General features: G+C 43.6%; 1 protein-coding gene across 1 annotated transcript in view; it reads left to right on the top strand.

Annotated features, from left to right (window-relative positions):
* Window positions 1-1,009: 1,009 nt before the first annotated feature.
* The window catches only part of LOC311061590 (regulating synaptic membrane exocytosis protein 2-like), a gene marked incomplete at its 3' end in the record, with an annotated part of 55,402 nt that continues 32,969 nt past the window's right edge, over window positions 1,010-23,442 (top strand). Inside the window, exons 1-13 of the mRNA XM_084080276.1 lie at window positions 1,010-1,103; window positions 2,938-3,071; window positions 3,480-3,550; window positions 6,231-6,408; window positions 7,282-7,504; window positions 14,004-14,215; window positions 17,250-17,369; window positions 18,163-18,262; window positions 20,750-20,873; window positions 21,263-21,309; window positions 21,553-21,605; window positions 22,387-22,434; window positions 22,788-22,918. Of these exons, the coding sequence (XP_083936402.1) occupies window positions 1,040-1,103; window positions 2,938-3,071; window positions 3,480-3,550; window positions 6,231-6,408; window positions 7,282-7,504; window positions 14,004-14,215; window positions 17,250-17,369; window positions 18,163-18,262; window positions 20,750-20,873; window positions 21,263-21,309; window positions 21,553-21,605; window positions 22,387-22,434; window positions 22,788-22,918 (1,505 nt within the window). The 5' untranslated portion in view covers window positions 1,010-1,039. The remainder of the gene's footprint in view (window positions 1,104-2,937; window positions 3,072-3,479; window positions 3,551-6,230; window positions 6,409-7,281; window positions 7,505-14,003; window positions 14,216-17,249; window positions 17,370-18,162; window positions 18,263-20,749; window positions 20,874-21,262; window positions 21,310-21,552; window positions 21,606-22,386; window positions 22,435-22,787; window positions 22,919-23,442) is intronic.

The raw sequence follows: 23,442 nt of genomic DNA on the forward strand, positions 1-23,442 counted from the left end.
ATTGTCCGTCATGCACAGGACCTGAGTTGGCACTGTACTTGGACCGCTTTTTCCCCCGTCTACATAAAATCAGCCAAAAATAGCAGATCTATAAATGTAGATCTGGTTGGCGTAACCTTCTGGGCACCTAGGCTGGTAATCCAGCCTAGCCTGACAGCGTGTTGCGGGTTCTCCCGATCCCGATGACCTTTGCTGCGTGTCACCCCCCCCCCATCTCTCAGCCCCCCATTTCCTGTCAGCCTACTGTAATGTATCAATAATGGCACAAAGCCAAAAAAAATATCTTCAAAACAAAATAAAAATGTAGATCTGCAATTTTTGTCTAATGTCCCCCCCAGAATATCGATGCTGGGGTACAAATGGTTAACGAAAGTGGCATTTTAAGGGGGAATTTTGAACCACGGTTTTCTTAACCATTGCTTATGATGTTATGATATCCTAGAATGAATGTTACAGTAGAAAAATGTATTTTTTTAAAAAACGAGTCTCCCATGTCTCTCCAGCTCTTTATTAGATCTGACGTTCATAGTGACAGAACACCCGCCCCACCGGAAAATGGAAAATGAAAAATGTTCTACTGTACCATTCATCCATCATAACATCATAGAAAAGGTAAGAAAAAACGTGGTTCCCCTTTAAGCATAGAGTTTTAAGCATAGGCTATTTTTGATTATCGCGACTACTAATATCAATAATCGCTAATATTTTGGACAATTGGGTATCGCGACGCGTTGTAAGCTTGTAGATCTGCAATTTTCAAATATTTAGTACTTTTACTTTTGGTACTTTAAGTACATTTGGATGCCAATACTTTTGTACTTTTACTCAAGTACATTTTTAATTCCAGACTTTTCCTTGGGACAGAGTATTTTTATATTGCAGTATTGGTACTTTTACTTAAGTAAAGAATTTGAGTACTTTTTCCACCACTGTCGCGACGTGAAATGTTCACGTGGTCCCATCCCTAATCCCTGCGCTTCGTGTCTCTACTTCCTGTCCTTACAGGAAGTTACACGGTCAGTTTAAGGACCAGGTGAGGATGCTGGGTGAGGAGGTACCGGTGCCTCCTGGACCCGCCTGCGAGGATGTTCCGGAACCGTCTGGTAGGCCTGACACAATTATTTGGGATAATCGCAATTGTTTTGAGCATAATCGCCATGTTAGTCAAAATAGTGGAAATAGCTGATCTACAAAGGCAAAGCCTGACGCATTGTGTGCTTGTAGATCAGCTATTTCCACTATTTAAAGGTAGGGTAAGTGACTTTGGTTAAAATAAGTGTTAAATAGCTCTATATTATGATAGTACTCATTGCTATAGAGTGTTTGTTCAGTAAAATTAGTCTCCCATGTCTCTCCAGCTCTTAATTAAACAGAAAATTGCATTTTCAGTGCTCTCTCCTGATTGGCTTAAATGGTGTCACTGTCACCTACCTGAAAATGTTCTATATTCTGTTTACTAAAGAGCTGGAGAGACCCCTGTGACCGAACAAACGCTCTGTAGCAATGATTACTATCAGAATATAGTACTTTAAAGAGCTGGTGCCATGTTTTTGCACTTTTTCTGTTTTTCATGTGTCTATGAGGTTGATATAACTTCATTAAGCCCCCTGGTGGTGGCTTTATGGTGTTTTATGTCTTCTCTGACTATTTGGAGTTTCTTCCTGGAGGCTGAAACCTTGAGGGTCAAACGTGCCAATAGAAAAACAGCCCTTTAGTGACATAGTAAAAACATACCCTCCCCCTCATTATCATAACACAACAGGTGTGGGCATGAGGAGGAGGAGGGACTAGGTCAGGTGGGTGGTGCTAATGTAGCGGAGGAGGTGCTAAGGTGAGAACCAGGTATACTTCATGTAGTCCAGGGGCTAACACTGATATTTTCACAAATTGGTACCACCTAAGGTGACCGTAAAGTTTTTGTATTTTTGTCTTCCTACATGTCTCTAGTTTATATTTTGGTATGATAACCCTTCCAATCTTGTAGCTTAATGGCAGTTATCACTACCTACCGGCTAATGTATCCGGTAGGAGACACAAAGTAGAATCTTTGTGTCTCCTACCGGAAATACACCCGGGCATCAAATTATTGCGACAAAAAAACAAAATATATCCATGTATTCAAGGCTTCATGGGGTGTGCAATTGATAACTTCTCAGATTTTTGGTGTTTGCAAAAAGACTGCTTTCCATAAGCTTGTAAAAGTTGACCCTCCTTCGGTCTAGGGTGGTCATAGCTGAATGGGTAGAGAAACTTAAAGGAGGAGTTCCCCCCAAAAATGATTTATTTTCTATCAATTGCACACCCCATGAAGCCTTGAATACATGGTCAATTTTGGTTTTTGTCGCAATAATTTGATGCCCGCCTGTATTTCCGGTAGGAGACACAAAGATTCTACTTTGTGTCTCCTACCGGATACATTAGCCGGTAGGTAGTGATAACTGCCATTAAGCTACAAGATTGGAAGGGTTATCATACCAAAATATAAACTAGAGACATGTAGGAAGACAAAAATACAAAAACTTTACGGTCACCTTAGGTGGTACCAAAATATGGCTTGGCCCCTGGACTAATGAACTGGAGGCGTGTCCACATAAAAACATAATTTTAACAATTTCTGTACACTTTTTTGAAAACAAAATCTTCCTCCTAGTATAACCATAGTACCTGATGATTATGTTTTAGGGGGGGGGGGGGAATCACTGAAAATCACGGCACCCCGTCTTTAACATTTCTAACAAAAAATAAATAAAAAATCACTTACCCTACCTTTAAGTTATTTCTCATACCTGTCCAGTGCTGTTTTTGTTTTACAGTTTTTTGTTTAGTTTTTTTTGTTTAGTTTTTTCTGTTCTAGTGCTCAATGTCAAAACCACAATTAAATCGTGAACGGCAAATTCTTTGAATGACGATTAACGCAACGTGTCATGTCGGTGACAGGCCTGCCGTCCGGGCCAACCTGTGGCGTCTGCATGGAGACCCGCTTTGCAGACGGCTGTGGGCAGAGCTGTTCTTACTGCCAGACCCTCTGCTGTGCACGTTGCGGAGGAGAGGTCTGTCTGAGGGACAATGAGGTGAAAACGCAGGCGCACGCACGCACACGTGCGCGCACACACACACACACACACACACACACACACACACACACACACACACACACACACACACACACACACACACACACACACACACATATACTGTATATATAACACTGGCAGTTAAAGAGTTCAAGCGGTTGATTTAAAAAAAATGAAAAAGCATTTGGAAATCTGGTTAGCATCAATACAGCACACTGCAGGATAATCTTATTCTCTTATAAGATTATTTTTAACCCGCGACCTATACAAATTGGTCCGCGACCTAAAAATGGGTTCCGAACTTCCGCGACCCACTGTTTGGGGAAACACTGCTCTACTGCACTGTGTTCTACTGTAGGATGTGTGAGGTCATATATTTCTGGTGGTGTGATTGGTCTATTTCAGGTCATGTGGGTGTGCAACGTGTGCAGGAGGGAGCAGGAGATGGGGACAGGGGACATGGACCCTTCAGACAGGTTAGAAACACATTATTATGATAATACTATTACTATTTCTACTACTACTACTACTACTACTACTACTACTACTACTACTACTACTACTACTACTAATAATAATAATAATAAATGTAATAATAATAATAATAATAATAATTATATTAATAATAATAATAAACATTTGTATAGAACTTCCTCACTTCAAAGGTCTTTGTGTAAGAACTCAATAGGGGTTCAAACAAGCTAATTAAAGATTGAATACTGAAGTAATTGACCTGATTGAGGAGCATTTGATTCAACTCACATTTTAACAGGAAAAAGTTGAATCCGTTCTTTATTGTAGCCGTCGGATGTACCTACAGCAGAGTGTCACCAGGGAGCGCTGTTGCCTCACTCTCCATCTTCCCTGTGGAATGAACTAATCCACATTTAACACCTCTCCTCTCCTCTCCTCTCCTCTCCTCTCCTCTCCTCTCCTCTCCTCATGTGAGACCTCCTCTCCTCTCCTCTCCTCTCCTCTCCTCTCCTCTCCTCTCCTCTCCTCTCCTCTCCTCATGTGAGACCTCCTCTCCTCTCCTCTCCTCTCCTCTCCTCTCCTCTCCTCTCCTCTCCTCTCCTCTCCTCTCTCTAGGTATTGCTCATAATGTAAATGAGGTATTGTAGTTTTGTGTTAATGAGGAGGTGTTGTGCGTTAGGTCAACGAGGCGTTGTACTTGGTAACAGGAAGAGTGGGCACCTGAGAAGACTGGGCACCTCAAAGTTAAAATTGGCAAAATGTAAAAAAACGAAAAAAAAAGAAGAAATGCTTTGAAAAATGGTCTGAAATAATGTTAAGTGTACATGATTTGAACATTTGACATTTAAAGCCTAATATTTCAACAATTGCTACAAATAGCTACAATTCTTGATCAATTTGTTTGGACCCCTTTGGACAATTTGTTTCTCTAATTTTTGGTGCAAATATTTTTTACACATAAAACATGGAGGTGCCCAGACGTCTCAGGTGCCCACTGTTCCTGTATCCTTATAGTATTATGCTAATGAGCCTTCAGCATGCAGCTACAGTTGTCTGAAGGTCTTAAGGAGTTTAGAACATAATCTGTTCTCAGCTCAAAGACTGGCTTATCCCTCTACTATATATACTCACCCACACACACACACACACACACACACACACACACACACACACACACACACACACACACACACACACACACACACACACACACACACATATATATATATATATATATATATATATATATATATATATATATATATATATATATATATATATATATATATATATTATACAGGTTGAATTTAATGGTCCAGGTCATGAGAAACATTGAGAAACATTGTATAGAAAGCCAGTTCAAATCAATATCAATATTGACAGATATCAACAAACCATGTCCTGGAAATTATTTCCAGTAGATGCTGCATTAAGGGTATAAATCAAAAAAGCTTCCCTCTGCAGAAATGTTTTAATCATATCGCCTCCAGTGGTTCTCAAAGTGGTGTTCCAGGGGGTCCCCAGCAAAAGTATTGATAGTTAGGAACCAAATGGACCATTATGGGTCTGTAACTCAGAGAGTGTACAAATGGAACCAAATGGATCATTATGGGTCTGTAACTCAGAGAGTGTACAAATGGAACCAAATGGACCATTATGGGTCTGTAACTCAGAGAGTGTACAAATGGAACCAAATGGACCATTATGGGTCTGTAACTCAGAGAGTGTACAAATGGAACCTAATGGACCATTATGGGTCTGTAACTCAGAGAGTGTACAAATGGAACCAAATGGACCATTATGGGCCTGTAGCTCCGAGAGTGTACAAGTGGAACCAAATGGACCATTATGGGCCTGTAACTCCGAGAGCGCGCAAATGGAGCCAAACGGACCCGTTACTCTTTTTCCATTTTACAGTGTCAAGTGGGGTCCCAAAAATAATAATGGCATCAAATGGACATCAGTGATCTAACGCACCATGTGGCATAGTCCATGTTTTTTATTACGTATTGCGGTTTTATGCTCACCAATCTTTACACTTTCCACGCCAGAGTTTAATATCATAATGTACTCACCAGTGCCAGCGATTTATTGTTGTTTTTTGTTGTTTTTTCACGTCGCCACAGACCTCGCTAAATACCTTATGATCAGAAATTGTACAGAAATTGTTAAAATTATGTTTTTATGTGGACACGCCTCCAGTTCATTAAGTATACCTGGTTCTCACCTTAGCACCTCCTCCACCACCTTAGCACCACCCACCTGTCCTAGTCCCTCCTCCCCACACCTGTTGTGTTATGATAATGAGGGGGAGGGTACAATTTTACTATGTCACTAAAGGGCTGTTTTTCTATTGGCACGTTTGATCCTCAAGGTTTCAGCCTCCAGGTAGAAACTCAAAATAGTCAGAGAAGACATAAAACACCATAAAAACACCACCAGGGGGCTTAATGAAGTTATATCAACCTCATACACATGAAAAACAGAAAAAGTGCAAAACCATTGCACCACCTCTTTAAGTGCTCGATTGATCAACTTGTAAAAGTGTAGATCGCTATTTTCAGCAAGGATATTAAATGTAGAGCGAAAACATAAAAGACACTAGCATAGTGTCCGCTCAACAACGTGTGCAGGGTTTACACGACCAGCGGGCGTCACGTGGTCCGTCCGTGTGATTGACAGGAGGCGGAGCCCGCCGGGGTCGTATTACGACGTGTCTCATTGTCCGTCCGACCACGGCCTCCAACCCTTTGACCAGCCCCTGTACGGTCGCCACGGTTACGAGGACGAGGAGGAGGAGGAGGAGGGGCACGGGTGGAGTCGCGCCTACGTAGATTGGAGGGGTCGATGGCACTCCCAGGTAGGAGGAGCTTCTGTCTGTCTGTCTGTCTGTCTGTCTGTCTGTCTGTCTGTCTGTCTGTCTGTCTGTCTGTCTGTCTGTCCAGCATGCTTGTGCGTTCTCATATGTTTACAATACAGTCGTTAGATGTTACTTCAGATGCTACACAGTATCTTGTTTACTTGATATGTTTACATTACTGCGCTCCTCATGTCAATAGACGTGCTTTAGTGCGTCATGTTGAAACAATTTGGGAGCACCCCGGACTGTTTCTAAGTTTGAATCAAACACGCCCCATTCCTATACAGACACATTGTAACTTCAAACTTAACATGTTAGATACATCACAACGCCCGTCCTTGGTTCTGGTGACTCATCCTTCCCTCCCAATATGTGAGGGGGCCTTGTTTTTTCGATTACTTTTTTCGTTCGTTTAATTTTTTCTTTTTTTTTTTTCCAAAAGAAATATTAAAAATAAATGAAAAAATGTATAAATGTGTCTCCTCACGTATTAGAAGGACGGTATCAGTCACCAGAACCAACTTAAGGACGGGTGTTTCCGTGTTTCCAATGAAGCTAACTGTTTAAAATGGAGTTTGAAGTTACAATGGGTTTGTATAGGAAGGATTGATAAAATGAATATCAAATATCTAAATACTGAATCAAGCAACTTAAAAGCGGTCCGGCGTGCTCCCAAAAGCCTGAGTATACGATAAAATGACCCAATGTTTTTTTAAAGTGAAATGTCCCTTTAAGGAAATGTTCCTTTTTTGCACCCATGTTGAAATAAATGTTGAATCATTTATTTATTTTTTGCGGTGGTCTCGGTCCGCCCGTTGACCACCCGTTCGGCGTCGATATTGTTTTTATTCCTGCCTCTCTGTCTTCATTTAGGACCACATGGAAGCGCCGATGGAGGACTGGGATGTGCCTCGTCATCGTCGTCATCGTCGTCGTAGCGAGGAAGAGGAAGTGTTTCACACTCGTTACCGCAGCGACCCCAACCTGGCGCGCTGCCCAGTGAGGGTCAGACACCAGCGTCGCCACAGCGACGCCTCCCTGGCCACACACGCCGAGCCGGACCACCTGCAGACCGCCGACGGCACGTTCCTACAAGGTATGACCTTTCGACCTCTGACAGGTCAACAACTTAAACCACTTAAAGGGATATTTCACTTTCAAACATGTGTGTTTGAAATTCATATGAATTCATAGATTTCTGAAAATTCCTTCAATTGCTACTTCCCTGTCATCTGGGGGCCCCCCAAAAAAATCATGCGGGGACCCCCCTAGGCGTCCTGACCCACAGGTTGAGAACCACTGTAGTAGGCTACCTCCAGAAACTAGGATACCGAGTAAACAATGTTCTATCAAAATAACATTCTGTGCATTGAAACTGTAGGATACCAGGTTAAACAATGAACCTATCGGTCTAAACAACATGCTATCTAACTGGTGGTGGTGTTTTAGAGACCGTTCAGTTTGCTGATTTGATTGAAATGTCCTGTGTGTGTGTGTGTGTGTGTGTGTGTGTGTGTGTGTGTGTGTGTGTGTGTGTGTGTGTGTGTGTGTGTGTGTGTGTGTGTGTCTGTCTGTCTGTCTGTCTGTCTGTCTGCCTGTCTGTCTGTCTGTCTGTCTGTCTGTCTGTCTGTCTGTCTGTCTGTCTGTCTGTCTGTCTGTCTGTCTGTCTGTCTGTCTGTCTACACTGTCTGTCTGTCTGTCTGTCTGTCTGTCTGTCTGTCTGTCTGTCTGTCTGGTGCATGCACCCATTTTAATGAATGTGTCTTTTACTCTTGTCAGTGTATCTGTGTGCGTGCGCATTTGTAGTTCTGTGTGTGCGTGTGTGCGTGTTGTGTGCGTATGTGCGTGTGTGTGTGTGTGTGTGTGTATGTTTGTGTTTGTGTGTGTGTTTATGTGTGCTTTGCTGACTCCGAATTAGGACATTATTCATTTACATAACGCACACGCACCCATGCACGCACACACACTACACACGTGCACGCACACATGCACTTTTTTGTGTGTGCGTGTGCATGTGTGTGCTTGCGTGCGTGTGTGCGTGCATGCGTGTGTGTGTGTGTGTGTGTGCAGGGCTGGTTTTGTACCAGTAAAGCTATGTATTCAGTTCTGCAGATTTTTGATACACACGCAGACAGACAGACAGACAGACAGACACACACACACACACACACACACACACACACACACACACACACACACACACACACACACACACACACACACACACACACACACACACACACACACACACACACACACACACACACCTGTGCTACCAGATCACACAGTCTCTCAGATTAACAGCCAACACGTCATTGTGACCAAAAACACCTGAGATTACAGCCTCTGATTGGCTCGCAAGGCTCCCAGGCCCCTCCCACCACAAAGTGACCCGCCCTCTACGAGGAAGACGAAGATGAAGGACACTGTCACTATGACGAGGCCAGGACAACCAAAGGAATGTAAAAACACTGCATAATGTGATCAGATTACATGGAAATACCTTTTTGTTTGTCTGCTTCCATTGTTGTTGCTGCAATGGGATTAAGAGGGTCTGGATTACACTGGATTATACACCCTGTTTCTGCTGGGATCTGATCTGAAACTACAGGACTGACCGCTACCTAACCAGATAACAAGCAATCACTGAATTACTGGATAACAACAGCAATAACAACTTCCATTACATTGGATTACACAGCCTGTTCCTGCTGGGATCTGCTTTAGAATGTGCTCTGGGATCTTCTGGATTTTAAGAGAAACTACATGACTAACAGCTACCTAGACAGATAACCAAGCAACCACTGGCTAACTGCTAAATAACCAGATAACAACACTGAGTCTGACTGCTAATAAACCACATAACAACACTGAGTCTAACTGCTAACTAACCAGATAACCAACCACCATCAAGCTACCGAACAAGCAACTGACTTCTCTTTCAACATTGCAACATTTACCAAACTAGTAGTTTATTACACTAGTCATTTACCAAACTATCAGTACATAAGACTAGACATTTACCAAACTAGTGGTTTATTTCACTAGTCATTTACCAAACTATCAGTACATAAGACTAGACATTTACCAAACTAGTGTTTTTTTAGACTAGTTATTTTACACATTAAGTAATTAGCCTATAGCCTGCTAACTATCAAGCTAGGTACTAAACTGACATGTGTGCCATGAGAGAGAGTGATGGAGAGAGAGAGACACAGACACACACAGAGATAGAGAGAGAGATGGTAGAGAGACACAGAGCTGATACAGAGAGAGAGAGATGGGTGATTACAGCACTAAAACAAAAGTAATCCCATTAGAGTGAGATCAGCATGAACTGTTCCCAGACCTGCATGCCGGTCAACACATGCACTGACACGCCCACATTAAAGACTCACACACCCACAAACCTCAGACAGAACTACGAACAAACACAGAACCACAACTCCCAGCATCCTCTCTGTCGTCCATGTGAGTATCAACACACTCAACTATTCCACAATCTCTGAATTCAACAGAGTCTGGAACGTACGCCTCCCATGGGTGTGTGTGTGTGTGTGTGTGTGTGTGTGTGTGTGTGTGTGTGTGTGTGTGTGTGTGTGTGTGTGTGTGTGTGTGAGAAAGCTGCTTTGAGAACAGTGTTGATGTTAAAGGAGAAAAGACGGATTAGAGGAGATAAACCTGAGCACTCTCTCTTGTGTGTGTGTGCATGTGTGTGTGTGTGTGTGTGTGTGTGTGCGCGCGTGTGTGTGCGTGTGCGCTTGCGCGTGTGCACGTGTGCGTGTGTGTGTGTGTGTGTGTGCACACGGGCGTGCACGTGGAAATAAAGCATAACATGACACAGCAAAACTGCTCTCATTCACATATTTTTGTAACACGCACGCACAAACGCATGCATGCGAGCGCACGCACGCACGCACGCACGCACGCACGCACGCACGCACGCACAGAACCATAGTGACATGTATTAGTTTTCAGTATTGTCTTTAGCTATTCTATCATCAACTGAGCAGCTCAGTGTCCAGCAGTATTAGACTGTGGTTGTACTGGTCAGCTCCCACGCCTGCTTCATATATTATATGTCGTATTGTGGTGTTTTGTGAGCTTGTAGCGAGACACCAAAGTTAGTACGACGGAGTGTAAAACCAAGCTGACAGAACTCGAGCGGCACTGCAATGCTGTATAAGCAAAGATGGCCGACGCTATGTAAACTCGCGTTCTGTGTGTTATTACGGGCTGGGCTTAAATCCTCACTGATGACACACTTATGATTATAGTGTGAAAGTATCATTACACATTACAGTACCAACCCAATGCGTCATCACGTGATGATTTTAAATCCGCCCATGAAATCATAACTTAGATATGTTAACAAGAACAATTCAAGTGCTATACTCCACTATTCAGTATAATATAGTTCCCTGGAATTTGTACATGTTTTCAGCCATGACTAGTTATTGTATGATATGTCGAGCAACAAATCATTGAATTGTCTTTACAGTCCTCGCTCCTGCAGTGACAAACATTTTTTTATTTACATTTTAAACAGTTTTACATGTCTTGTAAAACTGCAATGGTGTTTGCACAACATTCATGGCAGCAGCCAGCAGGTGTCTATTTGAGTTTTAGGCGCAAGCTTTCTTTTTTTTTTTGCAGAGTGGCGGTTTAGATATGGATATTATGACATCCATAGCACACACACGCAGAGTTTATTAACGTGCTGTGTGTTTGAACCAATCAGCCGTTCCTTTGCTCGAATGTCGGACTCTGGGAAGAGGAGAGCACCAGCACGTCTTTACCATAGAAATACATGGAAGACAATGACAGTCTTTACCATAGAAATACATGGAAGACACTGACAGTCTTTACCATAGAAATACATGGAAGACACTGACAGTCTTTACCATAGAAATACATGGAAGACACTGACAGTCTTTACCATAGAAATGCATGGAAGACACTGACAGTCTTTACCATAGAAATGCATGGAAGACACTGACAGTCTTTACCATAGAAATACATGGAAGACACTGACAGACTTTACCATAGAAATACATGGAAGACACTGACAGTCTTTACCATAGAAATGCATGGAAGACACTCACAGTCTTTACCATAGAAATGCATGGAAGACACTGACAGTCTTTACCATAGAAATACATGGAAGACACTGACAGTCTTTACCATAGAAATGCATGGAAGACACTGACAGTCTTTACTATAGAAATGCATGGAAGACACTGACAGTCTTTACCATAGAAATACATGGAAGACACTGACAGACTTTACCATAGAAATACATGGAAGACACTGACAGTCTTTACCATAGAAATGCACGGAAGACACTGACAGTCTTTACCATAGAAATGCATGGAAGACACTGACAGTCTTTACCATAGAAATGCATGGAAGACACTGACAGTCTTTACCATAGAAATACATGGAAGACACTGACAGTCTTTACCATAGAAATACATGGAAGACACTGACAGACTTTACCATAGAAATACATGGAAGACACTGACAGTCTTTACCATAGAAATACATGGAAGACACTGACAGACTTATACTTTACCATAGAAATGCATGGAAGACACTGACAGTCTTTACCATAGAAATACTTGGAAGACACTGACAGTCTTTACCATAGAAATACTTGGAAGACATTGACAGTCTTTACCATAGAAATACTTGGAAGACACTGACAGTCTTTGCCATAGAAATACTTTGAAGACACTGACAGTCTTTACCATAGAAATACTTGGAAGACTGGCGCTGCCAACTCAAACGACGTTCTATGTGGACACGGCCCCTTAAGGTAGCTCCCCACCGCATTGACGTTGGTGGTGTTGGAAATCGTTTGTTGCCGAAAATCTGCTTTTGAATGGGCGGTGGGTACACTGTCGCGTCAGGTCGCAAGTAGGGAAGCGTCGGATAACAGCTGTGAGCAGCAGCAGTTGCCCCATTATGTGAAATGGGGCAACTTTCCCAATGGGAGAAAGAAAGAAAAAATGTTTATTCTACCATGCTCTCAAAGCTGTGACTGCATGGCCATTGTAAGGTGCTACACCAAAAGTGGTGTATTTCAAACTACCTACCGTTACAATCGGGGTCAAGAGTACCGTGTAGCCGTAGGCCCGCCCCCTTTGGGGGGAAATGGGTGCAAAACTTGATTTGCACCCAGGTGGTCTCATTGACTTCAATGTTAATGTCATCCCGCCCCCTTCCCAGCCATTTCAATGCATTCTGTGCTACTGTGTGCTAGCACACAGCTTGATGAGAAAATTGCTATAGAGCTGAGTGTTTGTTCAGTAACAGGGGTATCTCCAGCTCTCTATTAAACAGAAAATAGCTACATTTTCAGGTCGGGATACCAATGCTATCCATTCAGAGACTAAACACATACTGTATTTGTAGTCTGCACGTATAGTTGAATTACATTTATCCTGAAAGATTTGCCAGGAGCCACCACTGAATAGCAGCGGTCTTGTTGTTGAAAAAGACATCAACCCATAAGCTATTTTTGGCACCATAGTAGCTGTCTGTCGGTGTCGGCTCTCTTCTTCACACCTTCCAACCGACTGATCTCCTGACTTCATTCGACTGCCAGTCTGTAGTAATATGTAGAAGTCTTTGGGGTGAAGAACTACCTTTATATAATAAATGAATCATCCAGAGCTAACATGAGCCTGCTTAGAGCTACTACACACTGCAAGATATTTGCTCCGATTATGCTCTCGCCGTCCTTTTTTGCCGCTCGCCGACAAAACCCCCGATCTGACGCAAGATCGCAGAGGTTTTGCTCACTGTGTGTGAAATGCTTTGCGAGGTGTTCCGGCTGCGATGCCTCCCCGAGCGTTTCTAGATATCTAGCACGTTTGATAAAATATCAGAGGCGCTGTCTCAAGCGGACTTGAGATAGCGTTGTGCGTGCGTAGCCTATTTAAATACTGCCCGTGCCCATAAGATTTGTATTGGGACCTGCGGGTACCGCTGCAGGGCGCCGTTGCCGGGAGCCGTTGCAGGGCGTTACTCTCGGCGATGAGTCCTGTGAAATATCTTGCAGTGTGTGATGCCTTTTCGGCGATCAATCGTATAGTGTGAGAACCACAACGATATTATGACAGAAAGAGACTTGTGTAGTGTGAAATGCCTAACGATCTGATGACTCCCGACAACTTTAAAAGTCGTACAGTGTGTAGCTGCCTTTAGATGTGCTGGGTTCTTCTTGTTGTTGCTTGGTGTGTGTGTGTGTGTGTGTGTGTGTGTGTGTGTGTGTGTGTGTGTGTGTGTGTGTGTGTGTGTGTGCGTGTGCGTGTGCGCGTGCGCGTGTGCGTGTGCGTGTGCGTGTGCGTGCATGTCTCACTCATTGTCTCTTTCTTCTTCATGCCTGTCTGCTGGTTGCTAGGAGACATGGACGGTCAGTGGTGGGATCATGGTTGCTATGGCGACACCACACCCATGACGATGGTACGATTAACCCCGCCCCCTCTGTCTGTCTGTGATCTGACCCCGCCCCCTATGTCTGTCTATCACCCGACTCCGCCCCTTCTGTCTGTCTGTCTGTCTGTCTGTCATCTAATTCGTCCAACCAGGTGACAGTGAATGGGGGGAAAGGGACGCGGCCGATGAGCAGACGGAAGATTATTTCCTTGACCCCTCTGTGAGCCAATCAGAGAGGCCGAGGCTGGTGGGGGGTGGGTATGGGGGCGGAGCTTGGTTAGAGGACGAAGCTGATTGGCAGAAAGACTCAGGGGTGGACACCTGCAGCAGTACGACTCTTAACGAGGAATACAATAACGAGCAGGTGATGATCGTTAACAACATGCTAATTGCACCTTAATTAATGTGTTGTTAATTAATACAATCGCTAATAACACCTTAATAATGTGTTGTTAATCTACACAACATATGAGTTACTAACATATAACATGTTAAAAACATTTTTTATGCATTATAACCACATTTATAATGCATTATGATGCACTTACAGTATAAGGTTTCATAAACCTCGTTATAAATGTTTATAATTTTATATTTTAGGCACTTATAAGTTGTAATGCAATTTATAATTGTATTAATTATAAACATTTATAATTATATTAATTATAAACATTTATAACGAGTGTTATAAGTGCATTATAATGCATTATAAATGTAATTATAGTGCATTGTAGAACCAACCTTTAAGTAAAGTGTTACTGAACGTTAATTAATCCACAATATCTTAATTGTTAGGATTTCTTTTCATTTATTCTTTCTGGTTGTTTATTCTGTCGCTCCTCTCCTATTTTTGTTCTGTTTCTGGGAGGTTATGATGTCACAGCTCTGGGGAGCCTATCACTGCACGGTGTCTGTCCTCTGGGCCAATCAGATGTTCTCGGGGGCGGGTCTGCCTCCTCACTAGTTATTCTGCCTGTCTGCTATTGGCTGCTTTCTTTCTCTCTTTCATTTATTTCACTTGTGCTTCTTGTCTCTTATCTTCTACTGTTGGTCTCTGTTGGTCTCTCTGTCTCTGTCAGTCTCTCAGTCTCTGTCTGTCTGTCTGTCTGTCTGTCTGTCTGTCTGTCTGTCTGTCTGTCTCTCTCTCTCTCGCTCTCTCTCTCTCTCTCTCTCTCTCTCTCTCTCTCTCTCTCTCTCTCTCGCTCTCGCTCTCTCTCTCTCTCTCTCTCTAAAACTGTCTCGGCAATATTGTGAGGGAGGTCTCTGTATCGTTTATGATAGTCAGTCACTCATATTTCATACAGTCTGTTTCTGGCGAAAATGTAACTAATTCGACGGAAGTAACATTAGCGTTTTTCTCACCGTCAGTTGAGTCAAACCGCCGGGATCGGGATTTATTTTTGGAACACAGTTCTTATTTGACGTGATATTAAAACACATTGGGTGCCAAAACCGTGATTTACCGTGCTGTCAAAGAGTAGCGCTTAGGTGCCAAAACAGGGATTTACCGTGTTATCAATCTTTATTTTTTTTTTCTTTCCACAAGGGGGGGGGGGGGGGGGGGGGGGCTAGCGCAGCTTTGGAATCGCCCACGGTGACTCTGAGAAAGAAGGGACAGATGGATCACCGTGCCAAAAAACCTGGCTCCCGTCTGCTCCCATTCTGTCTACTTGATAAAAACCTCTGCATCTCCTTTACTTTTTATAGTGGGGAAAACAAGTCATTTTCGATTGGTGATCACTCCGCAATGGCGACTTGCATGAGAGATGTTATTGTTAGCCAGGCCCATCCATCGTCGTGCACGCATCCATTGTTTACATGCGGGTGCTCGCCGTGGAGTCCGCAGCTCTAAACAGTGCAGCGTTACAAACGGTGAGATCTCTGGCACTCAACGTAATCTGTTTTAATAAAACTCTGGCAACGAATGTAACACGTCTATGGGAATTCAGAATGGGGGAAAAAAACGCGACCCAGGTAGGATGCGTAAATTACGTCAGACTTCGGTGCTTTATTCATAGGTGTTGTCATTACCTTTAACAAGAAGGTTGCGCAAGCCGCAGAGCTTCTGTATATTCTGTGCGTTTAAGTGGCGAGATCAAAAGAGAACAGAATGATTTCCTTGCGTCTGTGTGCCTGAAGTGAAAACACGCGAGCGGGGGCACTCTGAGCAGCATTAATAATGTGATATAATGATGGAGACACGGACGAAACAAAAACTCTGCTCACCGAAACATCACATTGAAAGGAGAGATGTCCAAACGCTTTGCATCCGTCAGAATCACTGTAGGCTCTGCCTAATCACGTCTCAAGTTTGCAGATGTAGTAGCTAAATCTGTCATATGTATTTTTCAATTTCTATCGAATATCTTAATTGTTAGGTTGAGCTAACTTTTAAGTTTTGTTTCTCTGTGTGTTCAGTTTGGGAAAAGTTGTCTAGCGCAAAGCCATCTCAATGTTGGCCCTGGCTGGCTTTGCTGTGATTTTTGGCACTTCAGTTAATGCACGACTGCTTCACTGTCGTGCCAATAATCACGGTAAAGCACACCCTCTCGTTTATTATTGCTTAATTGATACACCCAATTAACTCAGACACTTTGCTGATTACTGAGAACTTTATCAATCGGTTGAGAATTGCCTGCGTTAACGTTATGGATGGATTAATGAAACAGAATAGTCTGGTGTGGTTAGGAGCGAACACAGAACCACCACTTATGTACATATTTTACATCATTGTCTTTGATTAGCCTACTGCAACTCGTGATACAAACACAATTGACACAAGGAATTAACAGCCACACCTTTGCGGATTACAGGCAAATTTAAATCGCAATCACAATAGCTTAATTCAGAAGTGGCGGTGACCAAGTGTGGGCGCGCTGTGAAGCCGCTTGAGGAGGCACGCTCTTGTGTACAACCAAACCCTTGTGCTTTACGCATAAGACAAGCCGCAAGGGTCATCTACAAGCGCAAAGTCTGTGGGGAAGATAGTTTTGCACTCTGATAGCGCATTGCGCTGTGCTATCTACAATGTGACAGATGATAATGCTGGTGCATTATCATGCTGTATCTCTGTCTGTCTGTCTGTCTGTCTGTCTGTCTGTCTGTCTGTCTGTCTGTCTGTCTGTCTGTCTGTCTGCTTTCACCATGGTTTCAGGCTCACTCCTAAACTTCCTGACTCACCCTTCCCAGCATGCACCTGTGTAGTGGCTCTAGTTCTACTTCCTATTTCCACCCTCAGATCAAGTAGAGGAAAGCAAGATGTTGTATAGTTCATGTGGTTCATAATGCTATTTGTTGCTGTGTTTTGTCATTACTGTTGCTATAAGAGACGGTGTGTGTGTGTGTGTGTGTGTGTGTGTGTGTGTGTGTGTGTGTGTGATTCCACTTTGATCTTTTAGCAACCGGTAACCTGGCAACCATCTAAAGATGGAGAGCGCCTGATTGGTCGCATCCTGTTGAACAAACGTTTGAAGGATGGGACCGTCCCCCCGGACGCCGGAGCGCTGCTGGGACTCAAGGTCTGAGAACCGTCCTGTAGTCTAGTCCAGTGGTTCTCAAAGTGGGGTCCAGGGACCCCAGGGGTCCTTCAGGGGGTTCCAGGGGGTCCCCAGCAAAATTAGTTAATATAGCATCAATTTACAATTTAGGCATTTAGCAGACACTCTTAATCCAGAGTGACTTACAGTAAGCAAGGACAGCACAAGGTAATACATCAAATGCATAGGAATAGTAATCTAGGATCATAGGTAAACCAAGAATCTATCATCAGTCTAAACTGTAGAATGTTCAAAATGTTTCTATCTATCTATCCAAAATGTCATCTATCATTGAATCAAAACCACTTTAACCACTTTAACCCTTACTGTATATACATCGGCTATGTGATGAATATAGCAGATCGACAAGCTCACACCGGGTCGCGATGCAACAAGTTGTGAGCTTGTCGATCTGCTATTTTCAAAAGATCTTGTTTTTGAAACATTACATCTTATATGGGGTTCCACGGCACAATATATTTTTTCAGATGGGGGTCCGCGGCTAAAAACCTATTATAATTTGAGAACCACTGCTGGTCTAGTCTAGTCTAATATTGTGTAGTGTAGGTTCCATTTGTACACTGTCAGAGTTAAGGGGGTCGTTGGCCTAATATGTATACCAAACCTGGGGTCCATCCATGACATAAAATAAAAATTAGTGAATCTCTGCAATAGCTTACTGGTCAGGTGGTTCTATTATTGATCTGGTTGAAGATGTCCTGTGTCTCATGGTGATGATGTCATGTGTCTCACGGTGATGATGTCATTGTTTCAGGTGGTAGGTGGTAAGATGACGGAGTCGGGACGGTTGTGTGCCTTCATCACCAAGGTTAGGAGAGGAAGTCTGGCCGACACCGTAGGACACTTGAGACCAGGTAACACGCGCATGCACGCACACATGCATACACACACACACACACACACACACACACACACACACACACACCACACGCACACGCACACGCACACGCACACGCACACGCACACGCACACACACACACACACACACACACACGTGCATAACCTGATTGCCTTCCCTGGCCGTGGGTGCTCAGCTAACAATTAATACTCAAAAGTGGAATCCGTCAAGGTGGTGAAAGTCAACGCATTCTCACTCCTAAGACGGCAAACGGGTGACATCTTGGGACGGATTTGACTAAACGTCAAACGTTTGATCGGAAGGGGGTATACCCTCGACGGCACACGTTGACTAGAGGGGATAAGAGTTACAGTACATTTTGGCCCTATCAGGTCATTAACTCGAACGGCGCTGAGTCGGCTGAAGCGGACTTCGCAACGCTCGGCACGGCGACTCGCTCGCCTAACAGCTCGGTCTCAGTAGTTTTAATAGTTTTTTATCGGTACTTCCGCATTCCCGGAGTGCGGAAGTACCCAGGACGGCACCAGATGACCCCCAGGGTTAGCCTCGTAAACCCCCCCCCTCCCGGAAATCGCATTGAAATTTGATTTCACGAGGTAGTCTGGTCCCTCTCTGTGCGGCTGTTTCGCCATGGGCGGGAGTAGTAGCGTTGACAATCAACCCCTTCAGCCAATCAGTGATGTTAGACTTCACTTCTCTATAGTTATCATGCAAAACAAACTATATGATATTTCTAAATAATTTCACCCACAACGTGTATAAGAACATATGACTATTGACATACAGATAACACAGTCTTTCAGTTATGTAACACTAGACCATACCCGGCGGGGGATATGAGCACCACGCGTCGCGACGTCCTGGACCCACAGTGAACACACGCACGCAAACCCCCCCCCCCCCCCCCCCCCCACACACACACACACGGCCGGACGGACCCGCGCACGTTGTCTGTGTGTGATTGTGGCAGACGGCAACAGTGTAACACAGTGGGTCTATGGATCCGACGCATGCACAGTTTGATCATTCAACCCATAGGGCGTAAGGCCATCCCACAGCTGGGGAGCCGTAACCATGGCAACATTCTTTAACATAAAAAAGCGAATAAACAGCTGACATTTGGGGAAAGCGAAAAACGGGCTTCGGTGTTCAAGCGAAAAACGGGCTTCGGTGTTCGGTGCACATGGTCAATGGCTGTGTGCAAATGCAGAGCAATTGCTCCAGCCACTGTTACAGTGGCTGGAGCACTGTTACAGACGCAGAAAGCTTCAGACGCACAGAGCTTTGTTGAATTATAGGAGGATAAGAGGATTAAATGAATTGGCCAATTTGGGTTTTGACTTAGGCAATTGTAAACCTGACTTAGGCCAAATTATTTCTGGAGTAAGTGACTTACTCCAGACCTAGTCCATTTTGTTTGACCTAAGTCACAAGTCAATGTGACTTAGGCCCAAAGAAAAATGGCCTAAGTCACACTGGCCCTCATTTATCAACGTGGTGCAGCCCGAATAATGAGCGTACGGCGTAATCACCGCAATTTTCGGCATTTATCAATATATCCTGACGTGGGCTTTATCCTACGGTACGCTGAGATCTCACGTCTGGTCGAGACCAGTTGTTGACGTTGGCTGCACCCGTTTATTCCATTCTAGACCTGCGGAGCACCATTGTCTGACTGTCTGACAAGCATCTGGACACATAATCCACTCCTAAATGTGTATATCTACACTAATAAATAATTGCTGTGAAAATATATCATTTTATAAAGTAATTTAAACAAACTGCTTTAACAGTCATTCAGATAAGATTGTAGATCTGTCTGTATTGAAAATAGCAGATCTACAAGCTCACAAGCCAGCGTTGCATCGCGACGCGTTGTGAGCTTGTAGATCTGCTATTTTCAAAAATATACGAGCGCTTTTGCGCCGGGAGTCCCGCGGTCCCAGCGGGGGGGGGGGGGGCGACTGTTTCTTATTGGCTTTTCATGTCTTTGGTCGTATTCTGGTTCGTCTTCATGTCGTAAAATCGGGGCGTTTTGAGAATATTTAAGGGCGTGTTATTTAAATGACGCTCGTTTCAGCCGTGACATTTATCAACGCTGGGACCAAGTGTAAGCTCGGATCAGCTGTGTAGGATGCGTTGATAAATGTGACTTCGACGTTGGTGTACGGCCGAATATATGGAAAAATATACGGCGGTTTATACGCTGTGTTGATAAATGAGGGCCATTGTCTTTGACTTAGGCAACATAAAATGGCATAGGCCACACTCTTGACATAGGCCATTATACTTCTGGGGTGGGAACATGTTTCAATAAGGATATAGGCAGTGTCATGCGGGCAAAAATGTACCAAAATAATGACTTTTAAAAAAATCTTATTTATTTTGATCAGGGTGATGATGTCATGAGTCTCATGTTGATGATGTCATGTGCCTCATGGCGATGATGTCGCGTGTCTCATGGTGATGATGTCGTCCTCAGGGGACCAGGTGTTGGAGTGGAACAGGCGTGTGCTCCAGGGGGCGACGTTTACGGAAGTTTACAACATCATCCTGGAGTCCAAGTCTGAACCGCAGGTTGAACTGGTCGTTTGTCGAGCTATAGGGTAAGACGCACGCACGCACGGACGCGCGCACACACACACACACACACACACACACACACACACACACACACACACACACACACACACACACACACACACACACACACACACACACACACACACACACACACACACACACACTGTTTCCTTGTTTTCAGATGTTTGATTTGATTTATTTAGCACAAAATGTTAAAATATATATTCTTTTAAAGAACAGTACACAAAAGTGCCAGGAGGTAGCAAGAAAGCCAAAGGGTTTTTACAAGGCCTCTACCTGGGTATAAATGTATAACAGCATTAAAACATTCATAGAGCATGATTTGTAAACAACAAAATAAGAATATATAGAATTTACAAATAAATGTTGCTTTGTCTGTCTCCTTTCTTAGTGATGTTGCCAGGATGCAAGAAAGTCCCCACATTCAGCTGGAGTCAGGTAAGTAAACGAGACTACATGAGATGAACCTAGACTACACTGGACTAGATTAGATTAGATTAGATTAAAAAAGACGACACTAGACTTATATTATATAATATTATATTATATGAATTATGTTATGTTATGTTATGTTATGTTATGTTATGTTATGTTATGTTATGTTATGTTATAATATAATATAATATAATATAATATAATATTATGGATTATTATATTATGGATTATTTCTATTATATTTAGGTCCAGCTCCTGGTGTCCCTACATCTCCCATCAGCCAACAGTACCAGGTGTCTGTAAGTACCCAGAATGCACGGCAGCGATATGACCCGCCCACTCATCAATCTCTCCAATGCTTTGAAACCCACCAGGCGCACAAGCAATTAGCGCACGGACGCTGATTTTCTCCCACTCCATGTTAACGAATGCAGCCGCTCTCACCGGCCGCGCACGGACGCTACACCCGCGCACATGAAGATTTTGTTCCTCGCTCGGGGCCAAAAAAGTTGTCCGTGCGCATTCTCATTGCCCAGACATCCTGCTGTGGCCAGGTCTGGCGAGAACAGTCTTGCACAAACTTGTGCGCGCAATAAAGTGGGTTCCCAGCGTAAGTCAACTGTTTGTCAGGCGCACATGGAAGGACTCAGAATGCAGACACAGAAGGCACTGAAAACAGGCTTTATTCACTAAAAACTTCCAAAGCAGGCAAGGGGCAGGCAAAGAATAAACAGTGGGAAGCGGGGGTCGATATCCAGGGGGGGGGGGGGCAGTCAACGAGGGCGGAGGTACAGGCAGGGACTGGGCAAAAAACGAGGTCTAGGGGACAAAGCAGAGATCAGTAAACGGCAAAACTTGGCTTAGAAACTAGGCTTTAGTACAATGCTTGACAGCTTGCAAACAAGACAATCTGGCAAAGGCCTCCAGAGAGGCTGGGCCTTAAATACTGTGGGCATGATTGGAGGTGAGTGTATGCAGGTGGTCACACTGATCCAGACACACCCACACTCACTCCTAGGTCAGACTGTGACACTGTTTTGCTATTCACAATGTAAACAATGTATGTTTGTCTGTCTACAGAGTCCAGCCCTTATTAGAAGGAACACGTCTTTGGTACCAAGAGTCCAGGTAAGATTGATTGATTGATTGATTGATTGATTGATTGATTGATTGATTGATTGATTGATTGATTGATTGATTGATTGGATAAAGACATTTATTGATCCCGAGAAAAAAAAAAAAAACATCAGTTAACCCATTTAGACCTGAGGCCGATACTAAAAACGCCGTAATCCATTGCACTGCTGTGGCCGTTTGAATGACACTTGTTTTTGACGTAAAGTAAGAGGAACGGAGATATATCGATTTTCCCACAGGAAGTAAAAAAGTTGCCTGTTCAGGTTACTCGTGTCCCCGGCATAAATGTAAAGTCATCATCATTACGGGTTGTGCGTGTGTGTGTGTGTGTGTGTGTATTTCAGGTGAAGTTGTGTTACGATAAGGTGGGTCATCATCTCATCGTGACGGTTCTCGGAGCTAAAGATCTTCCGGTCCGGGAGGACGGACGACCTCGCAACCCTTACGTCAAACTCTACTTCCTGCCTGACCGCAGGTACATTGGCCCTGATTCATAAAGGGATTTGCGACCATATTTTGTACGTACCGGCATTTAGGACAAGTCGTACATATCCACCTGATGCATAAAGATTTTTTGGTCTGTGTTTTGTGCGTCAGGTGCGCACGTTCTCAGGTCAGCCCCGAGGCTGGCGTACCAGGGCTGAAATGTGCGTATGTCTTTAGAATGCTTTATTCTTCATGTCAAAATCAATTACAACAGAGGCAAACCTCAAATAAAATATATATGTGGCCAACATTTGTCAACACATATGTATAAAAAATAAAAAATAAATGTCAAACGATGTATTGCTTGTAGCCTATGCATAATATAGACATGATGTAGATTCCACCGCTTTTTATTTATTTTCTAGGCTATCGGTTCCATTTAGAGATGAGCCAAAGTGTCACGTAATAATGAAAATAGGCTATCATTCCTTAATGAAACTGCGGAGGGACTGACGCACCAGTGTCCGTGCCGCGGTATTAATTTGTAGGCTAAGGCTAATAGTCTACTGTAGG

Source organism: Gymnoscopelus microlampas (assembly GCF_963454915.1).
Source record: "Gymnoscopelus microlampas genome assembly, chromosome: 15".
NCBI classification, from domain to species: domain Eukaryota; kingdom Metazoa; phylum Chordata; class Actinopteri; order Myctophiformes; family Myctophidae; genus Gymnoscopelus; species Gymnoscopelus microlampas.